The sequence below is a fragment of the Podarcis melisellensis genome (assembly GCF_964234715.1).
Source record: "Podarcis melisellensis genome assembly, chromosome: 2".
Lineage (NCBI taxonomy): Eukaryota > Metazoa > Chordata > Lepidosauria > Squamata > Lacertidae > Podarcis > Podarcis melisellensis.
This window is the reverse complement of record NC_138529.1, coordinates 22870315-22894260: the sequence shown is the minus strand read 5'-3', so window position 1 is coordinate 22894260 and position 23946 is coordinate 22870315. Positions and strand designations below refer to the sequence as shown.

The following is a 23946-nucleotide window of genomic DNA, read 5'->3' as shown; positions in this document are numbered from 1 at the left end:
CCCCGCGACGGGGTGAGCTCCCGTTGCTTGGTCCCTGCTCCTGCCAACCTAGCAGTTCGAAAGCACGTCAAAGTGCAAGTAGATAAATAGGCACCGCTCCGGTGGGAAGGTAAACCGTGTTTCTGTGTGCTGCTCTGGTTTGCCAGAAGCGGCTTAGTCATGCTGGCTACATGACCCGGAAGCTGTACACCGGATCCCTCGGCCAATAAAGCGAGATGAACGCTGCAACCCCAGAGTTGGTCACGACTGGACCTAATGGTCAGGGTCCCTTTACCTTAAGGAACATGCTCTATCTTTTAGGGAATTTTTAATGAACCCCAAAAGGATAATTTGACTTCTTCCCATATGATTCTACTGCATATACAGCAGTAATGATTCAGCCACAGTATCAGCCATTCTGGTGAAAAACACGCTGGAAAAGAAACCAAAACTAGGACTATGTACAACTGCTGGCCAAACTGGGATGCTGTGTGCCATTAAATATATTGACAATTCTTGGAACCGTCAAATGTCAGGATGTGCACAGTTCCAGTCTTACAAAGAGAGGGACGTTTCAGATTTTACCTGAGATTTTAGCGAAATAATTGTGTCTTCAAGTTCTTGTCTCACAGATGCTGGCATCAGACCTTTGAGTTTGGTTTCATATTCCTGCCGTATAGAAGTCATCTGAAACCAAAGATATGAGCATTTACATAGCTAATAGGAGGTCACACAGTTGGGAGCTGTCACAGCCTACTTTTCCCACTCTGAACTCCACATTCATCAAATCTATATGCAGGGTGTATAGATATACAAAAAAACAATTGTGTTGTGTTCCATTAAACTGAAGGATCTCTGAGTACTCTCACATGACAAATCAAGGTTGTCTCCTTCTCTACATTCAATTACTGTATTTTTCACTCTATAAGATGCACCAGACCACAAGACGCACCTAGTTTTTGGAGGAGCAAAGCAAGAAAAAAAATATCCTGAATCTCAGAAGCCAGAACAGCAAAAGGGATTGCTGTGCAGTGAAAGCAGCGATCCCTCTTGCTGTTCTGGCTTCTGGGATAGCCGCGCAGCCTGCATTCGCTCCATAAGATGCACACACATTTCCTCTTACTTTTTAGGAGGGAAAAAGTGAGTCTTATAGAGCAAAATATACGGTAAGTGATTATCTCAAGTTGTTTAGAACTGAAATGGTCAACTTCAACTTGTTTTCAGAGTCTTAAATAACGGCTGCAGAACCGTGTCAAAGATGCCAAGATGAGCTTTTTACACATCTTGTGTCTCTCCCACCAAAAACTAAGACATAAAAACTGAATAAATTACTGCAGGTACAGTCTCCCAAAACCCAAGTGCAGTCACTTCCTGCTCCTACTCACTCAGCACTGAATCTGTTCTTTTTTCAAGGCCTGGCCCACATGCTGTTTTTTCTTCCATCCTTCTCATAGCAAAGGTGGAGTGCATATTTTTTCTATTACAACGTATCCCCTTTTAAATATATAGAAAAGTTACAAGAACGGTTTTATTGTGTGTGTTGTTCCCCCCCCCCCCCTTTGCATCCTGGATATTTTGGGACTGCTTTCCAGTGCTATTAAGTATCCTTCAGTAGAGTAATAAAGCTAAATAAAGCTAAAATAGCGAATGACCTAATGATAGCCAACACAGTATTTTAAAGACATCTCCCTAGCAGGAAAAAAAAATAAACCCTACAAGACACTCCTTGATGCTCCTTCAATTCCCAATCATATTAATATGGCAGCTGAGCAAAATAATAATAATAATTGTCCTACTGTCCCCACAATGCTTTTAAAGTATAAATGAATAAAAGCAAAAGCCCTCTCTTAAGGAAGGTTTCCCTTCCCTTTTAAAACATCAAATCGTTTTTAAAGATCGTATGAATAGAGGGTTCCTTCGGTGACCTCAAAACTTATGCTAAGATTCAATATTCCATGAGAATTCAAGCTAATTTGAGAAAACTTTTTGGGCATCTTGAAGAGTTTGTGGCGTCTTTCTCTACAGGTAAGAGTGAATAATGCCATGGAAATACAAAGCCATTGAAATATGACTCTTACTGGCTTAACTGTTTTTGGGGAAAGCAACAGGGCTGCATCCTGCCTGTGAACGCTTCATCCTTTCGTGCCTACATGGTCATTCCCAGAGAAGAGAAAAAGAAAAGGTTTGGCTTGTAGACTACAATCCTCAGGCCTTACATTTAGGATCTGACAGGAATGCTGGAAGTCAGCTTTGCTGTGGTCAGTTCTTCATCAGCCTCAGACATTCAGAGCAAAACTTTGAAATAAAATGCATTCAAACCGACTACGGTCTGACAGAGTTGTTGCTTTTCAGAACAAAAGGAAGGCCTATGCAACTCTCCCCCTTCCTCTTTGGACAAGTAAGGCTGATTAAGAACATGCCATTCAAAACTTGGCCCACAAGGGATGGATGAGATAAAGGTTCCTCACCCCTTTGATCTGGAAAAGGGGGCGTTTCCTTTTCATGTGTAATAGAACCATAGAACTGTAGCGTTGGAAGGGATCCTGAGCATCATCTAGTCCAATCCTTTGAAATGCAGAAATATGCAGCTGCCCCAAACAGGGATCGAACCTGCAACCTTGGCATTATTAGCACCAGGCTCTAACCAGCTGAGCTATCAAGGCTCTAAAGCAATGGAGGCAATCTAGCTATGCAAACTGCAATGCTCATTCCCATTTCACTGATTAGGAGAAGAGACTCCAGTAGGTTTAGGACACATTATTATTTGAACGGAGGTTGGAATGGATAAAACTGACCAACTAAACGAAATATAGTTGAGTACCAATGCATTCTGAAGCCGAGTGCTAAAACATTTCACAAACTCAAATGGGGCAAATCATCTCATGTACTAATTAATCCGAACATTCTAACACGTAGCAGCATAGAAGTTTGTACCAAATTAGCATGTTGAATGTAGAAATAATTGTTTCTCAAACACAATGAATTATCTTGCTCAATAACTACTGGGGTGCCATCCCATTGTGTAAGGAAGGTGCTGAGATGTATAGCTCTGAGCATGCCTTTCACCAGCTGACACAATCACTCATAAAAGATACTGGCTTCCACAAGACTGACAGAAAACCAACAACATACATTAGCATATAAAGTATCACTGAGCTGAACTAAAGATGTATATTGAATTTTTGAAACAACATTGAATTACCTGACAAGCAGGACCAATAATCAAAATGTTGCTCTGTTTTTTGTTTTTTTTTAAATGCAAACTTTGGGTTTATATAGTGGTTCTTTTCGGCGTGTTCGTGACAGGCTTTGAAATAGCCACATCATAATCGCCTTCCTTCCACCTCTGCTCATATTAAATAAATAGGATGACTTGAGTCACAGTACTCGCTGAATGAGTTCAGTTGCAGCAGCTGCACAACTCTCTTGCCAGTGAGATGAAGAAACACTGAACACTGGATTGAACAGTAATTTGGCAGTTTACTTCAAAGAGAAAATGAAACTTTGGAAGTTGTGTTTAGCAGTTTGTTTGAGGTAGTCAAGGCAAAACAAACAGTTTTAAGCTGAAGCTTCTTTCTGCTTTTAGTTCCTTTCATGAAAAGTGAATGTATCCTATTCCTGAAGAACTATTATCAAATTTGTGAATACTTTCAGTAAACTCATTAACGGACTTTGGAGCTTACTTTTTACATTTAATTAGTTCTCAACAGCATGCCAGACACGGTCCAGAAGTGATGGGGTCCTTCCCTGGATGGCTGACACTGTATGTACTTAGACCCAAAGCAAACCTTCAAAAGAAATGTGTGGTAGGACTGTACCATTTTAAGCTGTATTGCACGGAATGGATTGTCATGCAAGAAGCTTCCCACATGTAGGCCGCTGGCTTATTGGAAAGATTCTAGTCTAATCTTCCCTCTAATGTACTGGCTTCTTTGCTGTTGGACAAGAGTCATATATGAAACTCTCTCTCGGCATTGTAAAGTGGTGCAATCTCCATGAGACTATTACACTTGTTTTCTGAAGGCTTTTAACTGGCTCTAGATTGGTGAAGATGGCAGGAAAGATCAAAGAAGCCGACAAAGGGCAGTGGAAGTGTACAACAGAAAAATATTCCAGGTTTAAAGTGGGCTAAAATTGGTTTTAAAGTGACACTTGCTCATAAGCCTGCTCTGAGCAGGAAAACAAGAGGCCGAAAGCAGAAGACATCTCTGGAGCACAAACCTCTATTGCACAATTCTTCTTCTTTTTAATAAATAAAATTCCTCAAAACAAACAGAAGAATCGCAAATTAGCAAAGATGTGCAAGAGTGACATTCGTGGACTGTGCCTCGGATGTGTAAAAGGAGATTAGAAGGGAGCTGGATACAAATTGTTGTTACAGCCTACAAACTCGCATGTTCTTACAACAGTGTTCATGTGTCATGATGCTTCATGCTAATAAGGTAAAGGTAAAGGGACACCTGACCATTAGGTCCAGTTGTGGCCGACTCTGGGGTTGCGGTGCTCATCTTGCTTTATTGGCCGAGGGAGCCGGCATACAGCTTCCGGGTCATGTGGCCAGCATGACCAAGCCGCCTCTGGCGAACCAGAGCAGCACACAGAAACGCCATTTACCTTCCTGCCGGAGCGGTACCTATTTATCTACTTGCACTCTGACATGCTTTCGAACTGCTAGGTTGGCAGGAGGCATATCTTTAAGCTACAAACTTGTTACAGTTGCTGGAACGCTTTTGCCCTTTGGACTAAAAATCAACATGCTTAAGAACTTCAAGTAAACTTACTTGAAAACAAAATGAGTTATGATGTACATTTATCTGCAAAACCTATACAATTTATGTTTAATTGTCAAGACTGTGACAGAAGTTAAGACCTACTTGAAGTACCAGCAAATATATTCAAGCGGGGGGAAATCTTGCCAAACATAGTATGATGCGATAAAAAATATAAATGCAAAAGGGAATATGACACGCAGTTTCAATTCAAGCAATAATGAGAGATGTAAATCTTTTGAATGCATGTTAAACAAAAAGGATAGGCAATGAAGTCATAGCAGGCAGGCTTCACATGTAAAGAAGTAGGAGAAAGCACCATGTGAAACAGATCTCCCCTTCCTTAGGCCAGTCTTTCCCAACCTGGTGCCCTTCAGATGTTTAGGGAGACAGCTCCTATCCTCTCTGATGATGGACCAAACAAGCTGGGATGGATGGCAGCTGTAGTCCTAGACACATGGAGGCCACCAAGTTGAGGAAGGCTGCTTTAGGTTTGACCCAGGGGTTTTATTTATTTATATTATGACTTCTATCAGAGGTCAATGGTCAGAGAACTGTGACTTGACTTATGTACATCCCATTACTGTTGGAGCAACATTTTGTGATTAAAGATGCACTCCTACACCTGAGATGAAGCCGCACTGAATATTTTGATAATATTACATCTGAGTAAACATGCATAGGATTCGGCTGGAATTTTAACAAGGTGAGGAGCTAGGTCTTGAGCCTACTAAGAACAACAATCATTATTATTTCTTCCTCCTCCTCCTCCTCTTCCTCCTCCTCCTCCTCTTCTTCTTTTTCTTCCAAAAGTTACAATACAGCTTTGTCTACTGCCATAATATCACAGAATGATCATCTCAATCCCACATCATGGCCATGTTGGCTCGCCAAATACCCTCAATAGGAACCCTATTTCTAACAGCTCAAAACACATCTTATACATTATCTAAATGATCTTTTGTCACAGCACGGTAAAATTAAGCCAATATCATCACCATCGTTCAACAGGGTGGCTCCAGATGATCAAAGCACTTCAAAAGTAAGAGAGTGGCCAATCACCAGAATGGCCAACCATCGAGGATGCTGGAAACCATGGTCCAGCAATACCTGGAAGGCTACAAGCTCCCCATGACTGACCCAAGGCCACCTAGTGAGTTCATCACATTGGTTAGGTTCTAACTGGGGATCTCCTCATCTATACCTTGGTCTCTGGAACCACAGACCTCACGGCTAGGAAGGTATACTTTTAATCATTATGCACAATTTGAAATTGATTGATTGATTGATTAGATTTGGATACCACCCTTCATCTGAAGATCACAGGGCGGTTCGCAATGTATGGAACCATTTCATTTGACCTTGAATACAAGTCTCCTGTCTTGTCTTCTTGATCTTAGTGGTATCTTAAGACATATATGCTGAAGGAGTGGTCAAGGACATACTCTGCATATGCTCAGAGGCACTCTCCTTTATCATTGCCTCACATGCCCTCAGCAGTACTTGTATGGTATTTGTATAAAACTTTGGCTGTGGGGGTGGCATTGCTCATGTTCATATGTGATCCCATTTAAGCGTGGTAAAGAACTGTTCTAAATGTGTGATTTCCCACCCTGCCTTCATGTGTGCATTTTAAAAACCGTGTGGTATTTGAGCTTTTTCAGAATAAATCATCCATTCACTCAGGGTGGGGCTTTTTGCTTTTTTTTTTTAATCTAATAAAACATTAAATAAAATGTGTTTGAGTTTGCTTAACATATGGTACACATTTTCTTGAGAAGAAACAAAACACCAGAACAGCTCAGTGTTTTCATTTTCAGGCATTCAGAAAATAAGTGCTGTGTTTTATGAATCTGGTAATTTTGTGGATCTTATGGACTGAAAGGTATCACCTACCTAGGAAGGCTAAAGTAATAGCAAAACTTACACCTCTGTGTAAGAAGTCAAACAGTTGGTTATGTAACAGTGGGGTGGTGATGAAAGGCCCCAGGGAATATCAGCCAAAGGTCTTAGTTTGGGTTGGGACATCACCTTGGTTAGGCTGCAACTTTCACAGTATCACATTGCTCTACTGAAGGGGGAAAGATATGATTCCAGAAGTTACTACATTTCCAAAGTATTAGCAAGTATTCATATTGGCACAAGTGGCTTCTCTGCTGCCTATTGAATATCCAGCTCTTTTAAAAGTCTCAAAAATAATTTTTTAAATTGTATTAGCTATATATAAAGGTATTGTATATGAAATAAAACTCAGGAAATATATAAAAGACACTGAATCCCGCCCCCTATCCTTATCCAAGAGAAGGAGTACATATTCGAAATACAGTGGTACCTTGGGTTAAGAACTTAATTCGTTCCGGAGGTCCGTACTTAACCTGAAGCTGTTCTTAACCTGAAGCACCACTTTAGCTAATGGGGCCTCCTGCTGCTGCCGTGCCGCTGGAGCACGATTTCTGTTCTTATCCAGAAGCAAAGTTCTTAACCTGGAGCACTATTTCTGGGTTAGCAGAGTCTGTAACCTGAAGCGTATGTAACCTGAAGCGTATGTAACCTGAGCTACCACTGTAATCAGGTAATGCGGTTTGTCTGGGACTGCACCACTTCATAATGCGTGATGTTTGAATGTTCCTCCATGACAGGGGGGAACCCAAACATAACACACACACACACACACACACACACACGACTCCTTGCCTATAGAAACTAGATTGCCCAGGATTAGAGCATAAATTTGGAGATTTTTTTATTCAGTCATGCAATTCCCCCACCTGCTTTCTGAAGGGGTATGACCCAAGGGCTGCACCATGTGATTTGTCTGAACATGTAGCCTGTCTCCAAGAAAACGTATTATTTTAGTGACTGCTGGTCTTTTCTTTCTAAAACCAGATCACCCACCTGGAAAATCCTCTGTTTGTAGTTAAGCACTTACAGTTTATATAATTCATAACTGCCAAAGAGAAGCAGCCAAGCAAACCTTAGGAAGCAATATGCTACATAACAGCAGCATTCTTGCGATTACGTGAGTTGGAGAGGAATAAAAGTCATCACTCAACACCATGGCATAGCTGTGGTCAGAAAACACTTGCTACTTGACTATTCTGCCAGTGTAAAGAATCCTTCATTGCCTCTGCAGGGATCTTACTGCCAATGAGCTCCTTCTCCTGAAAGAAAATATATTGGTGGCTGAAGGTCTTCTATCATGAGATGATAGATGTGTTGCACAATATGTTTCGCAATATGCATCCCTCCTCAAGAAATGAAGGAGGGAGCCTCCATAATACCCTTGGAATACTCCCCCAAACAATATGACCTAGGCAGCCAAAGAACAGTTGCAGAGTTTTACCATAAGAACCTAGGGTTCTACATTTGCTACTGGTGTTGAGTTGGGGATTGTGTTATTTAAGTTTTTCATCTGGCCTCCCCCAAAAGGCTCAGATTATTTCCAAGCAGCCAATCTGTACCAGTATATATTCATTATTAACTATTCACTAGCTCTCAAACTATGTTATCAGCGAAGATAAGCACCGAGAATAGCAGGGTGGTTGGCAGGAGAGAGAGCCATTTCACTTCTCTTAGAGGTAATGAGTTCTGTCTCTCTGTCTTTCTTAGCCACTCTGGGGTAACTGATCTGACAAGAGCATAGGTCAGAGGTGAATTACAATTCCCATCAGCCACAGCAAGCATTGGATGATGGAGGTTGTCATTCAGCAATATCTGGAGGGCAAAAGATTCCCCACACCTCTCCTAGGACAGTAAGAGACAGGAATGAATGAATGAATCAATCAAACAGTTCCTTACATGGACAGTTCCTAAACAAGTTCAAAATTAAATGCCCATGTATATAAGATCATAGTAGGCAAGGGCATGATCCACCCTCACAACTTGCAGAATGCTCTTGGTGGAGGTAGCTTGTACTTCTTTGCAAAGCATGGAAGGCAGTGCTTGGGTGCTTGGTCGGGGTACAGTGACTCCAAATATGGATTCCCATCTAACAAAGAGCTGTTGTGCAGGAGGGAGCAGATCAGGTATTGGAAACCTGTGTCGTCCCCCCGATGTTCTTGCACTACAGCTCCAATCACCCTTGTTCATTAGCCATGCTAGATGGAGCTGATGGCAGTTGGAAATCCAACAGCATATGGAGGGGTCACAGTTCCTGACCCGTGAACAGAACATGGCCCAATTCTTTCTCAGTACAGTGGTACCTCGGGTTACAGACATTTCAGGTTACAGATTCTACTAACCCAGAAATAGTACCTCGGGTTAAGAACTTTGCTTCAGGATGAGAACAGAAATCGTGCTCTGGGGCGCAGCAGCAGCAGGAGGCCCCATTAGCTAAAGTGGTGCTTCAGGTTAAGAACAGTTTCAGGTTAAGAAACTGTTCTGAAGGCGAGAGTTAAATAAATTACTTATGCTCTCATGTTATAAGTCCCCTTCTTGGAAAAGGACAGGGTATCAATTTAACTCTCAATTTCAGACAGACATATCATACTGTTCTCCAATGCTTCTCACAGGGTACAGCTGGGGAGGGGGTGTCTAACAATTTCAGCTAAAATTCCGCAGTTGCAGGGAATTTAAAATAGACATTCACTAAAATAAAAACCTGAAAAATATTCTTAATCATGTTCTTAATCATGTGCTACAATCCCTTCTCAACCAATATTATTTCCATCTATATACACGGGAACCTAAAGTCAAGATGCATTACTTCCTCAAGGTCAAAATAAGCAGAGACGCCATAGAAAATCCTTGGCTGGTCACTGTAGGAGGAACTGAGGCTTCATCAGAGAAGAACCGACAAGCAAGTCAACTTGAGAGTGAAATGGTGGCTCAGAATTATAACCAATAAAAGTCATACACTGTTTATTGGCTCAATTAAAACAGGATTGAAATAAAGCCCAGTGAAATGTTTTAGGATCAAAGTATAATTTTAAGAAGTGGCCTGTTGGAGAATAAATTATGTCCCAACCAGCTGCAAGTATCATAGAATCCTGGCCTCCTTCCCATCCCACTGCAAAAAAGAGAGAAAAGCCCTACATAGATCCCATACTTTGTATGTAGCAGATTTGGTGATTTAGATACATATTAATTTCAGTTAATAGCTTAGTTACTTTTCTGCATTTACTTTGGACTTAATTTTTTGTTCCTGCCTAAGACATTACTGATTGTCCACTTCTGCTATGGCTGAAGTTGTGTTGTGCAAGCTTTGAGTAGGGCTGCAGACATTAACTTTAAAACACGCCACCACCAAATAGTCATTATTAGCCGAAATACCAGCTTGGAATTTACAGTCTCCATTGCAGCGTTTATGCTACTAATGTAGGGGTAAAGATCCTTGTTTTTTCTCGATATTTACTCCAGACAGTTTATATATTGCTTGATTGTAAAAACGACGACAACCCTGCTTCCAACACTTCAGGTTTTTTGCTAATGTACCCTGCAGGAAATCAGCGCTGCAAATATATTGCTGGTTAACAATAGAATTTTTGTCTCCTGTGTTAGCATATGTATGAGGCTTTCTGTAAGAATTACCCCATTGGTTGAGAAATTCAGCACTACTTCATTAGACAGCTAAAATATTGTTCCTGATGAAGAGCTATCAGGAACCTACCACACTTCTTGTCTACTGATGCCCATTTTTGCATTTGTGTTTCCATTACCACATTTTTTCTTTACTGAATAGCCCAGCTCAGGCAGCCCCATTCTAAACTATTGCAAATAATTCTGCCCCATGAAAGGAGACAAATCCTTCAATTGTCTCTATGGTTCTGCAAAATGATTCATTGTGTAAAAAGAAAAGCTGTATCTTCCAACGTGTCCTTTTCTAATAAGGAAAATAAATAACTGAAATTGCAGAACATCTCATCAATGCTGGAACACTGGCACAGTCACTTAATATTCTTATCAAAATTTCACTCTCTTCCTTTTAAGCAAGTTTACTCAGTGCCTTTCAACTTTGTTTACATGCCTTTTCTATCTCCCTTATCCCCTCTTTCCACTTCCTATTTCCAGCTGCTCAAATCACGTTAACTATCTGTTCTTTGCCACAGCAGCTGCACGCTCACCTTTGTACTTTTCTGAGACTGTGCCTGATTATCAAGGTTCACTTCTTTGTAGCTACCATTTACCTCTGTTGGCCTCTTTGGCAATGTTCTGCTTGTACAAGAACTCTCTACCCACTTTGGTATCTTTCCACTTAGATAAAAGGACTGGAAAAAAGGGCTTAGAAAATGATCCTAGCCCTCATTTCCCGTGTTTGGTGATTCTACTATATACATTCGTTGCAGATTGTGAAATCAAATTGTCCCTGTTGCTACAAAGACACTTAGCCAGCCACTAGTCTCTTGTGTGCTGTTGCTTAACACCAGAGCAATACACAACAAGACCTCACTCATCCTGGGTGCTGATCTGGGTGTGTTTTTCTGAGACTTGGGTGAGTGCACTGCGCTTACTCAGATACTTTTGGGCAACACCAAGAGAGCTTGCAAGGGCCAGTATGGGAGTGGAGTGTAGCTGAGATCCATCAACTTCCATCTCCATCACCAGGAAACCCCTATCTTGAAGCTGGCTGTGAGGGCCTGCACCTGGTGATTGGCCAAAGACCACCATGTGCATTTGCGCGTGCACACACACACAGAGGTTGGGAGCCTCAATGGTGCCCCTCTGGAGGCTTCACCCAGAGCAAAAAAACCCAGCTAGCCCTCCAATAGCTACAGCGCTGCTAGGGAGGGCTGTTACTAGTGTACCATCTACCCTGATGCCCAGTAGCTTCTCTGACTGAGCTGGTGGAAGTAATCTCAGGAGTGTGCTGGAGGAATTAAGAATGATAGCTCTGGTTGATTTCAACATCCATGTTCTGGCTCAGGACTTCATGGCCTCTATGACAACCATGGGGCTGTCTCAAGTTGTCATCTGTCCTTGACTTGGTCTGGAAATGGGATGGTGGTGGATAGGAAAAATTGGATAGTCAACTTAAGGTTCTACTTTCCTTTATCTTTCACTTATATAGAGTTGTTACAGAAACAAGTTCTACCCAGTAATACAGAATCACAGTATTCATCTAATGGACAATACATGGTTTTTACTTATCCATTAGTGATATTGATGTGAACAGTCCCCTTCCCCATTTTCCCTTCATATAATTTCAATCAATTGGGCTGTTTCCAGTGTCTCTAAAGTTTTAACATAGTCTGAGCCCTCTAGCACCTGACAAGACCAATCTTGAGATCAACCGACAAGTAAAAGAATAGAATGTCTCAGAGAAATTTGATACCTACTGTCTAAACCACTAAAACAGGCAGCAAGAGGATCCATTATAATATAAGCATGATGATTTAACTTATTATATCCATAACCTGCGACCAATCACATTTCCTTTAATAAGAAGATGTGGCAAATGTTCTCTATGATTAGCAATCAAATTTTTCAAACGATGCATCACTGTTGTGTGAGAACACATTTATTTAATTGGAATAGACACAGACAAGTTAGGCTGAAGACTGTAAACACCCAGTGGTCAAAAAAATAACTTAAGTTAGAATAATAAACATTCAACTGGCAAACTCAATGTGCCATTGAATCATATTTCTCTTGCAATTATCACTTCTGTTTTCATTTTGCACTTTGGAATGAAATGGAATCAGTATTTTCTAAACAGACTTCACTCTATTTCTAGACAACAACATATTCAAGCCTCCATTTTCTTGTGTTTGAATTTATTTCAAAATAAATATTAAAGAATGTGGAAATGATAGTGGAACTTATCCTTATTCTTTTAATAATATTCACAAATTATTTATATTTGATTTTCAGTTTGGGACCAATTATCTTCTATTTAAGATGCTTTGGGGACTTGTCCTAGATTAAATGTCTTCAGAGATATAAAGGTGGAACTACAGAAGGGAGATCTTAGCGATTGTGTACATTCAGGCAGAGATCCCTTTTTGACTAGTGTCTGTCAAAAGTTTTAGCTGTCAAACTTTCCTTCGGTTTCTAGTTTCAGAAGCCACATTTAGGTCCGGCAATTTTGCTTAGCAATACTGCCTTTTTTAGAGATCCATTCTATTAAATTTAACAGAAGTTTAAAAATATTTCTCACATGCACAGTGGGGAAAGCTAATGCCTTGCATGCTGCTAAGATGAAGGCCAAGCAAAAGTGCATTCATCTGAAGAAGAAATGACACAATACAATATAGCCATGTCTGTGTAATGAAGCACTAATGGTGTATTCTTCCTAGCAGGGGTGACAGGCATCAGAGAAGCGACCGGAGTGAAGCAAGTGCTTAACTGTTTACAGCCCTAAACTTTCCCCTCCCTCACCAATGCTTGTAACCCCACCTGTGTTCTGAACTTACTTTGCAGCACTGAAGGAGGCCACAGGGCCATCATTACACATGGCTGAAGAGTAATGTGTAGTTTGCCCTCTAGTGAACTTGTGAGACATGAGCACAAAGTTAGAGAGTTGCCTCATCTAAAAACAAGGCAAACATGAAGAACCAAGATACCACCCAACAGGAAATAATGAGAAACAGCCTTGTGTTTTTAATTAAAAACACAACAATTTTTTTTCATGTCTCATTCATTTGTTTGTTATAGAATCAAAACACAAGAGTTTTCCTTTTAATGAAAAACAGCAGCCATTTAAACCTGCATTTCTCTCACTCAAAACAGACTTGCAAAGGCCCAGGAAATTGCCTTTTGTAATTGTGCCAAGGCAAATTGTGAACCTTTAGAAAATGTGTTATCAAGACAATAATATTTGGTACACTTAGGGGGGAAAGTACTAAGGATGTGCTTTAATTATCATGGCTGTTAATTAGCTGAACTGGAATGGGCTACTATTCTCTCTCTCTCTCTCTCTCTCTCTCTCTCTCTCTCTCTCTCTGTGTGTGTGTGTGTGTATGAGACACACAGTCCATTCTACCATTTCAGGATTCTTCAACTTATTCCCATATCATCCTGCTGTATGTATATTCTTAGCCGTGTATCACTGAGTGATAGACATCAGATGAACTCTCCAGTGAATCAGGAGTTAGAAACTATAGTAGGGAGGGAGAAGGCAGCTAATAGAAGAGCATCTCCCCCAAAATTTGTTTCAAATCCCCATTTTTGTTTTTATTCTCCTCTGCTGAACATACAAAGTATTTGTCATGGTATTAAGGAACACTTTTTACATGTGCTGATTTACTGACCGATTAGGTGGCATAGGATGCGGTGGCATTGTGGGTTAAACCACAGAGCCTAGGACTTGCCAATCAGAAGGTCAGTAGTTTGAATCCCCACAATGGGGTGAGCTCCCGTTGCTCGGTCCCTGCTCCTGCCAACTTAGCAGTTCGAAAGCACGTCAAAGTACAAGTAGATAAATAGGTACCACTTTGGCGGGAAGGTAAACGGCGTTTCCGTGTGCTGCTCTGGTTTGCCAGAAGCGGCTTAGTCATGCTGGCCACATGACCCGGAAGCTGTATGCCGGCTCCCTCGGCCAATAAAAGAGATGAGTGCTGCAACCCCAGAGTTGGTCATGACTGGACCTAATGGTCAGGGGTCCCTTTACCTTTACCTAGGTGGCATGTAGATGTACATAGGAAACAACAGTGTGCTGGAAGTACACCCAGTGAGCTGTTGACTAGTGTACCTATTCCCCTCCAGGACAGAGCATGGAGAAAATGGGTTGTATCCAGTGTCAAATCATACTCAGAGTCTACCATGAGTTGGAGTAGAACACAATGGGTTTGTGGGTATCACATGACTGTTCACATGCAGTTCAACCCATTTCCAGAATGTTGCGTAACTCCTCCAAGAAATGGTTGATCAGATCGTCAATGGCAGCCAACCTACACCCTCCCCAGTCAACCATAGCAAACCCCACAAAGCCACTGACTGATAAAAGCAGCTGGGCTTAATCCATCGGAACACATCACAGCAACTTCTCATTTGTTGTACATGCATATAACCTTATTATCAGCACCGCTACTTAACTCCCATTTGTTATAAAACGTGTGGACATTTATGTATAACTAAGAATGGTAGAAGGAATTATGAGTTATAGGTAGCAGATAAAGATCAGAAAGATGAACGGAATGGGGAAATGGGAAGCCTGCATAAAAATTAGTCTTGGCAGAATTTTTGGCAACTGTTAAAGGACACCTAGGATTTATTATGTACTACCTTTCAGCCTGTTCTTTCTCCAAGGATCTCAGGGTGGCATACAACTTTATACCATCCCATCATATTATCATGTTAACTTACTGAGATAGGTTACGTTGAGAAATAGTGATAACTACACAGCCGAATGGGTATTTGAACCAAGTTCTCTCAAGTCCTAGTGTGATACTTTAAACCCCACATAATTCTAGCCCCCTTGCTGTACAAAATGCAGGGATAATAGACTATATGAAGTAGAAGGTAATGAATGATAAACATGAAAGTATAAAAATCAGGAATCAGAGAGTTGGTTAATTTCCTTAAACAATGAACCGCTCCCTCAGAAAACATTTTCTCTCTTTTAAATATGCAAACAGCCACAGCATTACTCATGGAAAAAGAATCTTTCAGATTATCTGATAACTGTTCTTGCAATATAACTATGCAAAGTATACAGAGTTAAGAATGAACAGCAAATATTTTGGCATTGGACCAAAAACCGAAAACTTTACATGTGGGGTTGTAAAGAAAGAAACTTTTTAATCCTCATAACAAGCAAAGGGTCCATGGCTAAATATCATGGCTCTAAGAATAAGTATTTCTTTATTCTCTTTTACACCGCAGTATTTCTTGTGTTGCCCAATTCTACATGTCTAATCAGATGTCTAAGTTCAATGTTCAATGTCTCTCCCCCGGTAAGTGTGCACAGTACAACTGCAGCCTTAAAAGCTCAGGATGATATTTCATATGCCCCTTTAAATAAAAGTTTTGTTTTTCATCTATATAGCACTTGAAACCCACAAGTCACTTCATCAGGAGTAGGATGCGTGGGGGGAAAGCAGTGTTCCAGTACTTACCTTTTGCATTCCCAAGTCATACTCACTCCTATTTATTCAGCATGTTTTAGCATTATGACCATGAACAACCCTGGTCTTTAGACTTGAATGTTCCCTTTCCACTTCCCCACCCTTCAAGGGAGAAAAGTTTAAAACTTCTGTGAGTTTTTGTTCAAAACTGATGGTCAGAAGCTTTAAACATCTTTCCCCCATGCATCAAGGAAGGGAAGGCCTCTCACCTGTTGATCCTTGTGACGCTAAATCATGGTTTAACACTACATCTGAATATAACATGTCTCATTTGAAGAAGCACTTAATATACAAGAGAAGAGGGCAAGAGAATGTCATATAGTTAATATGATTTTATCTCTACTTAAAAGTTTTATTTGGTGTGTAAAGGCATCAACCTTTTCAGGCACATCCAACTGATGCTCGATCACCAATGCGTGGATCCTTTTGGACCTCGAAGTAGGCAGAATGGGGGAGTAATAGGGGGCGTAAGGGGGTTGGCTGCACTTATACATGCTCTGCCAATATGCATGGAGGTCAAAAACAGAAGCCCTGTGTGAAATGTTTGCCACCTGTATAGGATTTCTGAAAATTGTTAAATTGCCCACCTGAATAAATACCTAAAAACATATATTACAAATAGTATTGCCATTTACAAATAAATATGTATCATTTGACAGCATAAAGTAGCTGAAATACTGGGTTGAAAAAGACAAAACTACATAAAAACCTGTCCCCAGGGTACAGACAGTTTAATTCTTTTTCTATGAACAAAAACAAATATAAAGCACACTGAAAATTCAGCCAAAAATGTGGTTGCGTTTTCAAGCAAGAAATTGTTTTCCAGTATACGTACAGTCTCCCTGCCCAAGGGCAGAAATCTATCAAGCAACAACATTTTACCTGTTCCTGTGTCTCCAGATCTCTGTGCTGTAACTTCTTTTGAACAGAGCGAACCTGATTGCAGTAGGTTTCAATTTCATCCTGCAAGCCCTGAAAAAATATCAAAACAAAGCAGATATGAACATTCTTAAGATCAGAAAGAAACAAAATGGAATGAATGCAACATCTGAAAGCTTAACTCATGGGTCTTCTGCATTCCGCAATGACAAACAGAGTGGTGGCCTCCATTAGCTTTCTTTTCATTAATTCCTTTCTACAGCAGCACTGATAGCAGTTGTATTTGTTAAAACAAGGCACACTGGTGTCCTTTAGGACTGCTGGCAAGTCATGGGAACAACAACAACAGGCTTCCAGGAGCCTGCAAAGGAGCCTGCTCATTTATATGATCCATGGCTCTGACCTGGTCTCATTTCCCTGTGGGGAGTGGAATGGTAAATTCTTTTCCATGTCCTCATCAGCTGTATTGCAAGTTCCTTCCATTGCTTCTAGTTTAAGCATTCATTTCGTATGCACAGAGTTGGGTCTCTGCATGGGTCTTGCTCTGGGTTTGCCTCCCTCCAGTCAGAGGGCAACACCGAGAACATCAACTCTCTCACACACAAAAGGTAGGCTCTCTCCAACAATCCAGTGTAACGAGAATCAGAAGTTCAACACTTAGGCACATGCCTTGCATGCAGCACTTTCCAGGGTTCAGTCTCTAAGGCTGGGAGAATATTTCTATCAGAAACCCCTGAGAACTCCTACCAGCCTGTATGGAAAATACTGAGCTAGTTGGAGAAATGGTCCAACTAGATAGAAAGTGGATTCTAGGTTTTCAAAGTAAACAATCTTTTTCAGATGTAAGAGCGAAATGTGTCCTTGATAACAGACTGTGGGAAGCATTCAGTTAGATAAAGGTAAAGGGACCCCTGACCATTAGATCCAGTCGTGGCCGACTCTGGGCTTGCGGCACTCATCTCGCTTTATTGGCCAAGGGAGCCAACATACAGCTTCCGGGTCATGTGGCCAGCATGACTTCTGGTGAACCAGAGCAGCACATGGAAACACCGTTTACCTTCCCGCCGGAGCGGTACCTATTTATCTACTTGCACTTTGATGTGCTTTCGAACTGCTAGGTGGGCAGGAGCAGGGACCGAGCAACGGGAGCTCACCATGTCGCGGGGATTCGAACTGCTGACCTTCTTATTGGCAAGTCCTAGGCTCTGTGGTTTAACCCACAGTGCCACCTGTGTCAGTTAGATAGTTGTGTGCAATACACAATGAGACTTTCCTTTCCTCTCTTCCCCAGATTTGTTCCGGAGGGTTGGAGTACACCCCTCCCCACCAGCAGATTTGGGGGGCACACCAGGGGAAGGGATGGAGGAAAATTCTGTTGCACAAAGAGAAATCCTTCTATGGATGTGCAACTTTGAATGCTGCTCCCTGAGATTAATAATAGAATGTGGAATTTGCAATGAATGTGCAGTTTGCAATGGACTGCATGAGAGCCAGTATGGTGTAGTGGTTAAGAGCGGCAGACTCGTAATCTGGGGAACCGGGTTCAAGTCTCCGCTCCTCCACCTGCAGCTGCTGGGTGACCTTGGGCCAGTCACACTTCTTGAGGTCTCTCAGCCTCACTCACCTCACAGAGTGTTTATTGTGGGGGAAGATGGGAAAAGGAGATTGTGAGCCGCTTTGAGACTCCTTCGGGTAGTGATAAAGCGGGATATCAAATCCAAACTCTTCTTCTCTTCTTCTTCTTCTTTGAATTGGACTTAAACCTCTGAACATTACTATCTCATCACTATCTCTGAATTCTATCTCATTGCCCACTAAAAAATGTAGACTGGATAAACTAGAAAACATAGGACGTGATTCATTTGAGTGCTTGTGGCACACTTAGCACTTCCTTCTCAATGAGCAAAACCTTTAATCCTACTGGAAGCAACTAAAATAACTTGCAGTACAAAGATCTAACATCATCCCCTTTCTAACTCTTAGACAATTAACAGAGCAGAGTAGGCTTAAATCTTTTACAGGATAAAATGGCTATCCAGATAAGATAAGAGAAATACTTCTGATAGTCCTTGCATAATTGTTCTGAAGTGATTCCAAGAATTAACTTGAAAGCATTAATGCTGTAAAGCTTTAACATATTATGATGCCAAAAACCTTAATCGACACCGAGAGAGCTTCAGATGTTAACAATTCCATATTGTTATACATTACATACATACACAGCGTGCCATAATGGAAGTCCACCATAAAACACATGTTGCAACATTTGCTGCCAAAGGAACCAAGGTTAGGGCAGTTAAAAGAAAGGTCTGTAACGCCGTCTTTTGTCCCCACATCCCTTTCATTACATTGGGCAATGAGGTGAAAAGGCTCAGTTGTTGTACCATGCTCTTCTGAAGTTCTGGGTCCGCCAAATTCATACATGCTCCTACTTTTCAACAGCAGTATGACACTGTATCAGTAATTAACAGCATACAAATTACAGCATCTGAACTTTTTAATTATCTGTGTGCTTTTGGTTCCTCCACCCTCTACCAAGTGCTTCCAAAAAGCTAAATAATGGAGTAAAGAATGGGCTTCAAACTTGTTTGAAATAAATTGCCACAAGTTATGCATATTACAGGTCTGATGCAACTAATGAGAGCAGGCTGACTATGCTGAACTCCAGCAAAGTTGCCCCATCGTATGCCTTCAGACTATCCCCTGGGATCATTATCATTCTAAAAAGATAATATGCGTAAATGGGAAAGGAATGAACTTTACATTCCAACTTCCCGGGATTTCTAAATGGTGGCATGGTGTAACTTTTGGCATCGTTGTTGCTCTTCCAGTGGTGCGCTATGATCTGGATTATGGGAATTAAGACTGCTAAGAGATGTGCCAAAAGTAGAACTGGGAATTAAAAGCTGTGGCACGTATCAGCGGGAAAAGTGTACTTTAACTATACAGAAAGAAGTTTGTGTGCATTCTTATTTTAATTTGCCCAGAGAATAGTTTGGATTTGACAAGAAGCTTTATGTAGTCGTTTTGTTAATAATATCCATATTAAAATACATCTTCAAAATAATATCACAATTCACAAATGAGGACACATATGGTTTAACAACTGACAGAAGAATTTTTACGCAGTCTGTTGACATGTCAATTTATTGGCAAATTCAGATTCAGTTCAAAATGGCAGCCAGTGTTCAAACATCCACAAAGACTGCTGGCCCCACCTTGGGAATCCCATGCAAAGTTTGGTGACAATATCTTGAGAGGCGTCCAAACTCACAGAATACAAGCAAATGGGCAAACCATTTCCCCAAATATATAGATGGTACATTGGTCTTCAGAAAATAGGGTGCTACTTCACATGCAATAGCTTTGCATTTGAAAAAGGAAGGCAGTTGCCCTTCCTATCTGGTCTCTTTAAGGTCACTGTTAGCTAGGAAATTTTCCCCATACATGAAAGAAAGGAGTGCATTTTATTAAAGAAGAGCAACTTGACAGACACTAGAAGACACCTGCAAGATGTAAATTAATCTGGGACATCAATTCTGCTCCAGGATAAAGATGCACAACCTACAATCTGGTCAGTTTTTCTCCAGTTTGGGAAAGTATGTCATTTACAGTTTCCATCGCTAAAGACCTAATCCCATCACTAAAGACCAGATATACTTTATAAATCAGATTCTTAATAAGAACTATTGGATGCATCACTGACATGCTACATTTTGCAAGCAATTTGAGTTAATGGGCTGGGGAAATACAAGTGAGAGATTCGGGCTGTGGATATTAATCCAGAAACCTGCATGCCCTCTGCTGCAGTTAATATGCTAGCCTTCCTTTCATAAAGCAGGATACATTTAAAAATGTAATAAGCAGCACTTGGCAGCTTTTTCTGGAAACACAGTATAGCATCTTTTGAAAATTAAATGTAGAATTAAGGTTCAGAAGTCATGATTCAGCAAAAAAAAAGCTTACTGCACTAGTTTCAACTGCTCAATAATACACTAGGCATTTTTTTCAGGAAAAAAACACACCATTCAGGTTCAAACCTTTAAAACCCAAAGCCTACAGATTCCTGTTAAATGACTAGTTGGGATGGACCATACAGTGTCGCTTAAAAATAAAGTCTGATGGAATGATACCAGCACTATGGAATTATGAAAGTGACTGATGGGTTATCCTCAAGGGATAAATAATGACTAAAAGTTACACTGTGCAAGGAACAAGTATTAATCAGATTCTCTCAGCTGCAGAGATGACTTGCATCACTGCTATAAAGATAGCTTTTTATTTCAGCCAAGTTGGCTTTCAAATGACAAGCAAATATGTTTGCTGTTGAAGGTTTACACCATACCTGACCTTGGATGTGCTTTGTATTGGCCAGAGAACAAGGAAGTGCAATGTTTTGCTTTCTAGCACAGATATTCCATACTTTGAAAGGCACTTAAAAATGTAAATGAGATAAGCTCTACTCCTGTAACAATGTGAGTGCACTATAGAGTTATGGAAAAGGCATAATCACTTTGATATATTGATATAAGTGGGGGGAAACCAGATAAATGATAAACCTTTGATTTATTACATTTTCTCTTGCACCTAATACTTTATTATTAAATACAGCATAGAACAATGCCTTGCAGTTATAATACTATCATCAAGGTCAAAACTGGCAGCCATGGTGGGGTGGCTCTTTGGTGGTTTTTTTCCTTGTGAGTATACAGAGGAAAATGGTTTTGTTGGAACTGAGCATCCATGCAACTTTCTCATTGATGATCCTATGACCTACCACTATCAAGGAATCCAGTCTCCACTAAAAGAGATAAACTGTGATGCAGAGCAAGGCTGAGAACAATACAGTGGGACCATGGTTCTCAAACTTAATCTGTTCCAGAAGTCTGTTCGACTCCCCAAACTGTTCGAAAACAGAGGCGCAGCTTCCGATTGGCTGCAAGAGCTTCCTGCACTCAAGCGGAAGCCGCGTCAGATGTTTGGCTTCCAAAAAACGTTCAAAAACTGGAACACTTGCTTCCAGGTTTTCGGTGTCCGGAAGCCAATTTGTTTGACAACTAAGCCGTTAGAGAACCTAGGTTCGACTGCATTTTCACATGAATGGAGCCATTGGTTCTGTTCATTAAGCACGTTTTGTTGGCAAACAATGACGCCAAAAGTAGCTCTCAGAATTTATTTAATTTTTACCACCACATATGGTTAATCACTCAACATGAAGTTACATTTGTAAACTGCTAACCATGGAGATCAACTAGGTTTACTTGGAGCTGTGCATTTCTGGCAGCTGGCACTGGCATGAGATTCTCTACTTAATTAAACTGACCCACTTAAAAATGCTATGGTTTTCCTGTGGAGCAGTTATCAGGTAGAAGCGAATTTTTAAAAGCTTCCATGTGTGGCTACAACATTTGAATCAAAAGCAAGTTTTAAAAGCAGGTACAAATAATGATTTTGCTATATGCTTCCTGTGGTCTCACTGTCCCTATGCTGGTTTTCCAGATACTATTACTGGAAGATTATTAAGAGGAGTTCTGACACTTGTGGGCAAGGGAGTTTCCCATCAGCATCTTGACTGATATGCACCTAAAGGTCTTGTTTTCCTTCAGAATGCCTTCCAAAACTCTCTTACAATGTTGTAGAGAAAGCATTATTCTGACTGACTTTTCAGATTTTTCATTCACCAACATGGCAATTAACTATGCTTAAAAACAAACAAAAAACAGGTGATTAGTTGGGTCAGCAGATTTTAAAAACAGATTTAAAACGCTATTCAGGCAGATAGGACACCAGAGTAGTTTTGATATGGAGTCATTAAAACATCTACTTGGTAACAATTTCATAAATTTTGTACAAAATGTGAAAGTGAAACGGTTTGATTGAATTCTAAGATCTAACATTGTGAGTGCTTAACTTGGAGAAATTGATTGAACGCAAGCAATACTTCTTTGCATATAGATCTATATTGAGAAATATCACAGATATACCCACCCAAACGGCTCTCCACAGCACTTTAAGATAACTTGGAAGGGAGAGGTTTAACTACTTAGACCTACTGTGAGGCCTGCAAAAACAATGAGAAATATAGTTGTTTATGTTTGCTTCCTAACCCTCTATCAAGAAGCTCAGAACAGCATTTTCCTTTTTCAATAGAACTGCAAGGCAAACGGGGCTAAAAGAAAGTTAATTATACTATTTAGTGGTATTACTTAGCTTCACAGCCATGTCTGCAGCACACATTTCCCCTGACTGGTACAAATAAATAAATCACAGTACACGAGCAGCGTTATAACTCCACCTAGCAAGGCTCCTCCCTGACTGTATTTGGGTGGCAGGATTATAATGCTACCACCATTATATTGGGGTTGGCACAATTATGGTGTGGGCCGACATCACTGGAAAAGCCCTAAAGGAATGTTGGCTATGATCGGGTATTAGGCTTGGTATTTGAAAGAGGAGGGAAACTTTTCATTACCACATGAATAAGCTTGACATGATAGCACTTGTAAATGTTTGGGAGTTTAATTCACTCAAAATTCCCTCTGATTCATAATGTACTTAACAGACCAAATGCGTGGATATTCAATCTAGGTTAAATTCAAGTTGCTGCAGTCAGAAATGTTTGGCAACAAGTTTTGCAAGCGAGAACATCAGCTGAAGCAGCTGCAATTTAACATTATCTTCATAAAATTGATAGCATCCTCCCACAATCTATTCTTTCCCCCCTGTTTCTTTCTGCAAGAGATTGAGCATATGTAGCTTGCTGAAATCCTGAGCGAAAGTCAATGGCAAATAATTAAAATGCCAGAGCTAGGAAAGGTCAGAAGGAATTTATAGGGATATAAATTATATAGCTCAGTGTACCAGAGCAGTTAGCATAAAAGGGAGGAAATTTAAATTCACTTATCAAGGGTTCTTTCGATTTCGATTTCAACGTTTTTGAAGAACAGAGTGGTTTATACCTGATAACAACTGAATGTCTAGGTCAGGTTCTTTCCTGTTTGCAGCCAAGGCGACATTTTCCCACCTTCGCCGCATCAAGCAGTTGGTCCCTTACCTTTCCCGCCCCGACCTGGCCACAGTGATCCATGCGACGGTCATCTCCAGGCTTGACTACTGTAATTCGCTCTATGCGGGGCTGCCCTTGAAGCTGTCCCAGAAACTCCAGCGGGTACAGAATGCTGCAGCGAGGCTCCTCACGGGGTCTCTGCCATGGGAGCATATTCACCCAGTGCTTTTCAAGCTGCACTGGCTCCCGGTGGAGTACAGGGTCAGATTTAAGGTGCTGATTTTGACCTTTAAAGCCCTTCACGGCCTAG

At 40.8% G+C, this 23946-nt stretch overlaps 1 protein-coding gene and 1 long non-coding RNA gene across 10 annotated transcripts in view; one reads left to right on the top strand and one right to left on the bottom strand.

The window, feature by feature from the left end:
• The window catches only part of CEP112 (centrosomal protein 112), a 217089-nt gene that overhangs the window by 6684 nt on the left and 186459 nt on the right, over window positions 1-23946 (bottom strand). For 4 of the 5 annotated variants that reach the window (XM_081899606.1, XM_081899608.1, XM_081899609.1 and 1 more), the window contains 2 exons: window positions 16634-16723; window positions 565-666 (listed from right to left, as the gene is read on the bottom strand). In XM_081899606.1, the coding sequence (XP_081755732.1) occupies window positions 565-666; window positions 16634-16723 (192 nt within the window). Of the gene's footprint in view, window positions 1-564; window positions 667-16633; window positions 16724-23946 lie in introns of those variants that run through there. The other variant, XR_014165305.1, reaches the window with a different exon arrangement.
• LOC309363555 overlaps window positions 1-23946 on the top strand; it is a 76328-nt gene that overhangs the window by 31674 nt on the left and 20708 nt on the right. The gene's annotated exons all lie outside the window — the stretch shown is intronic.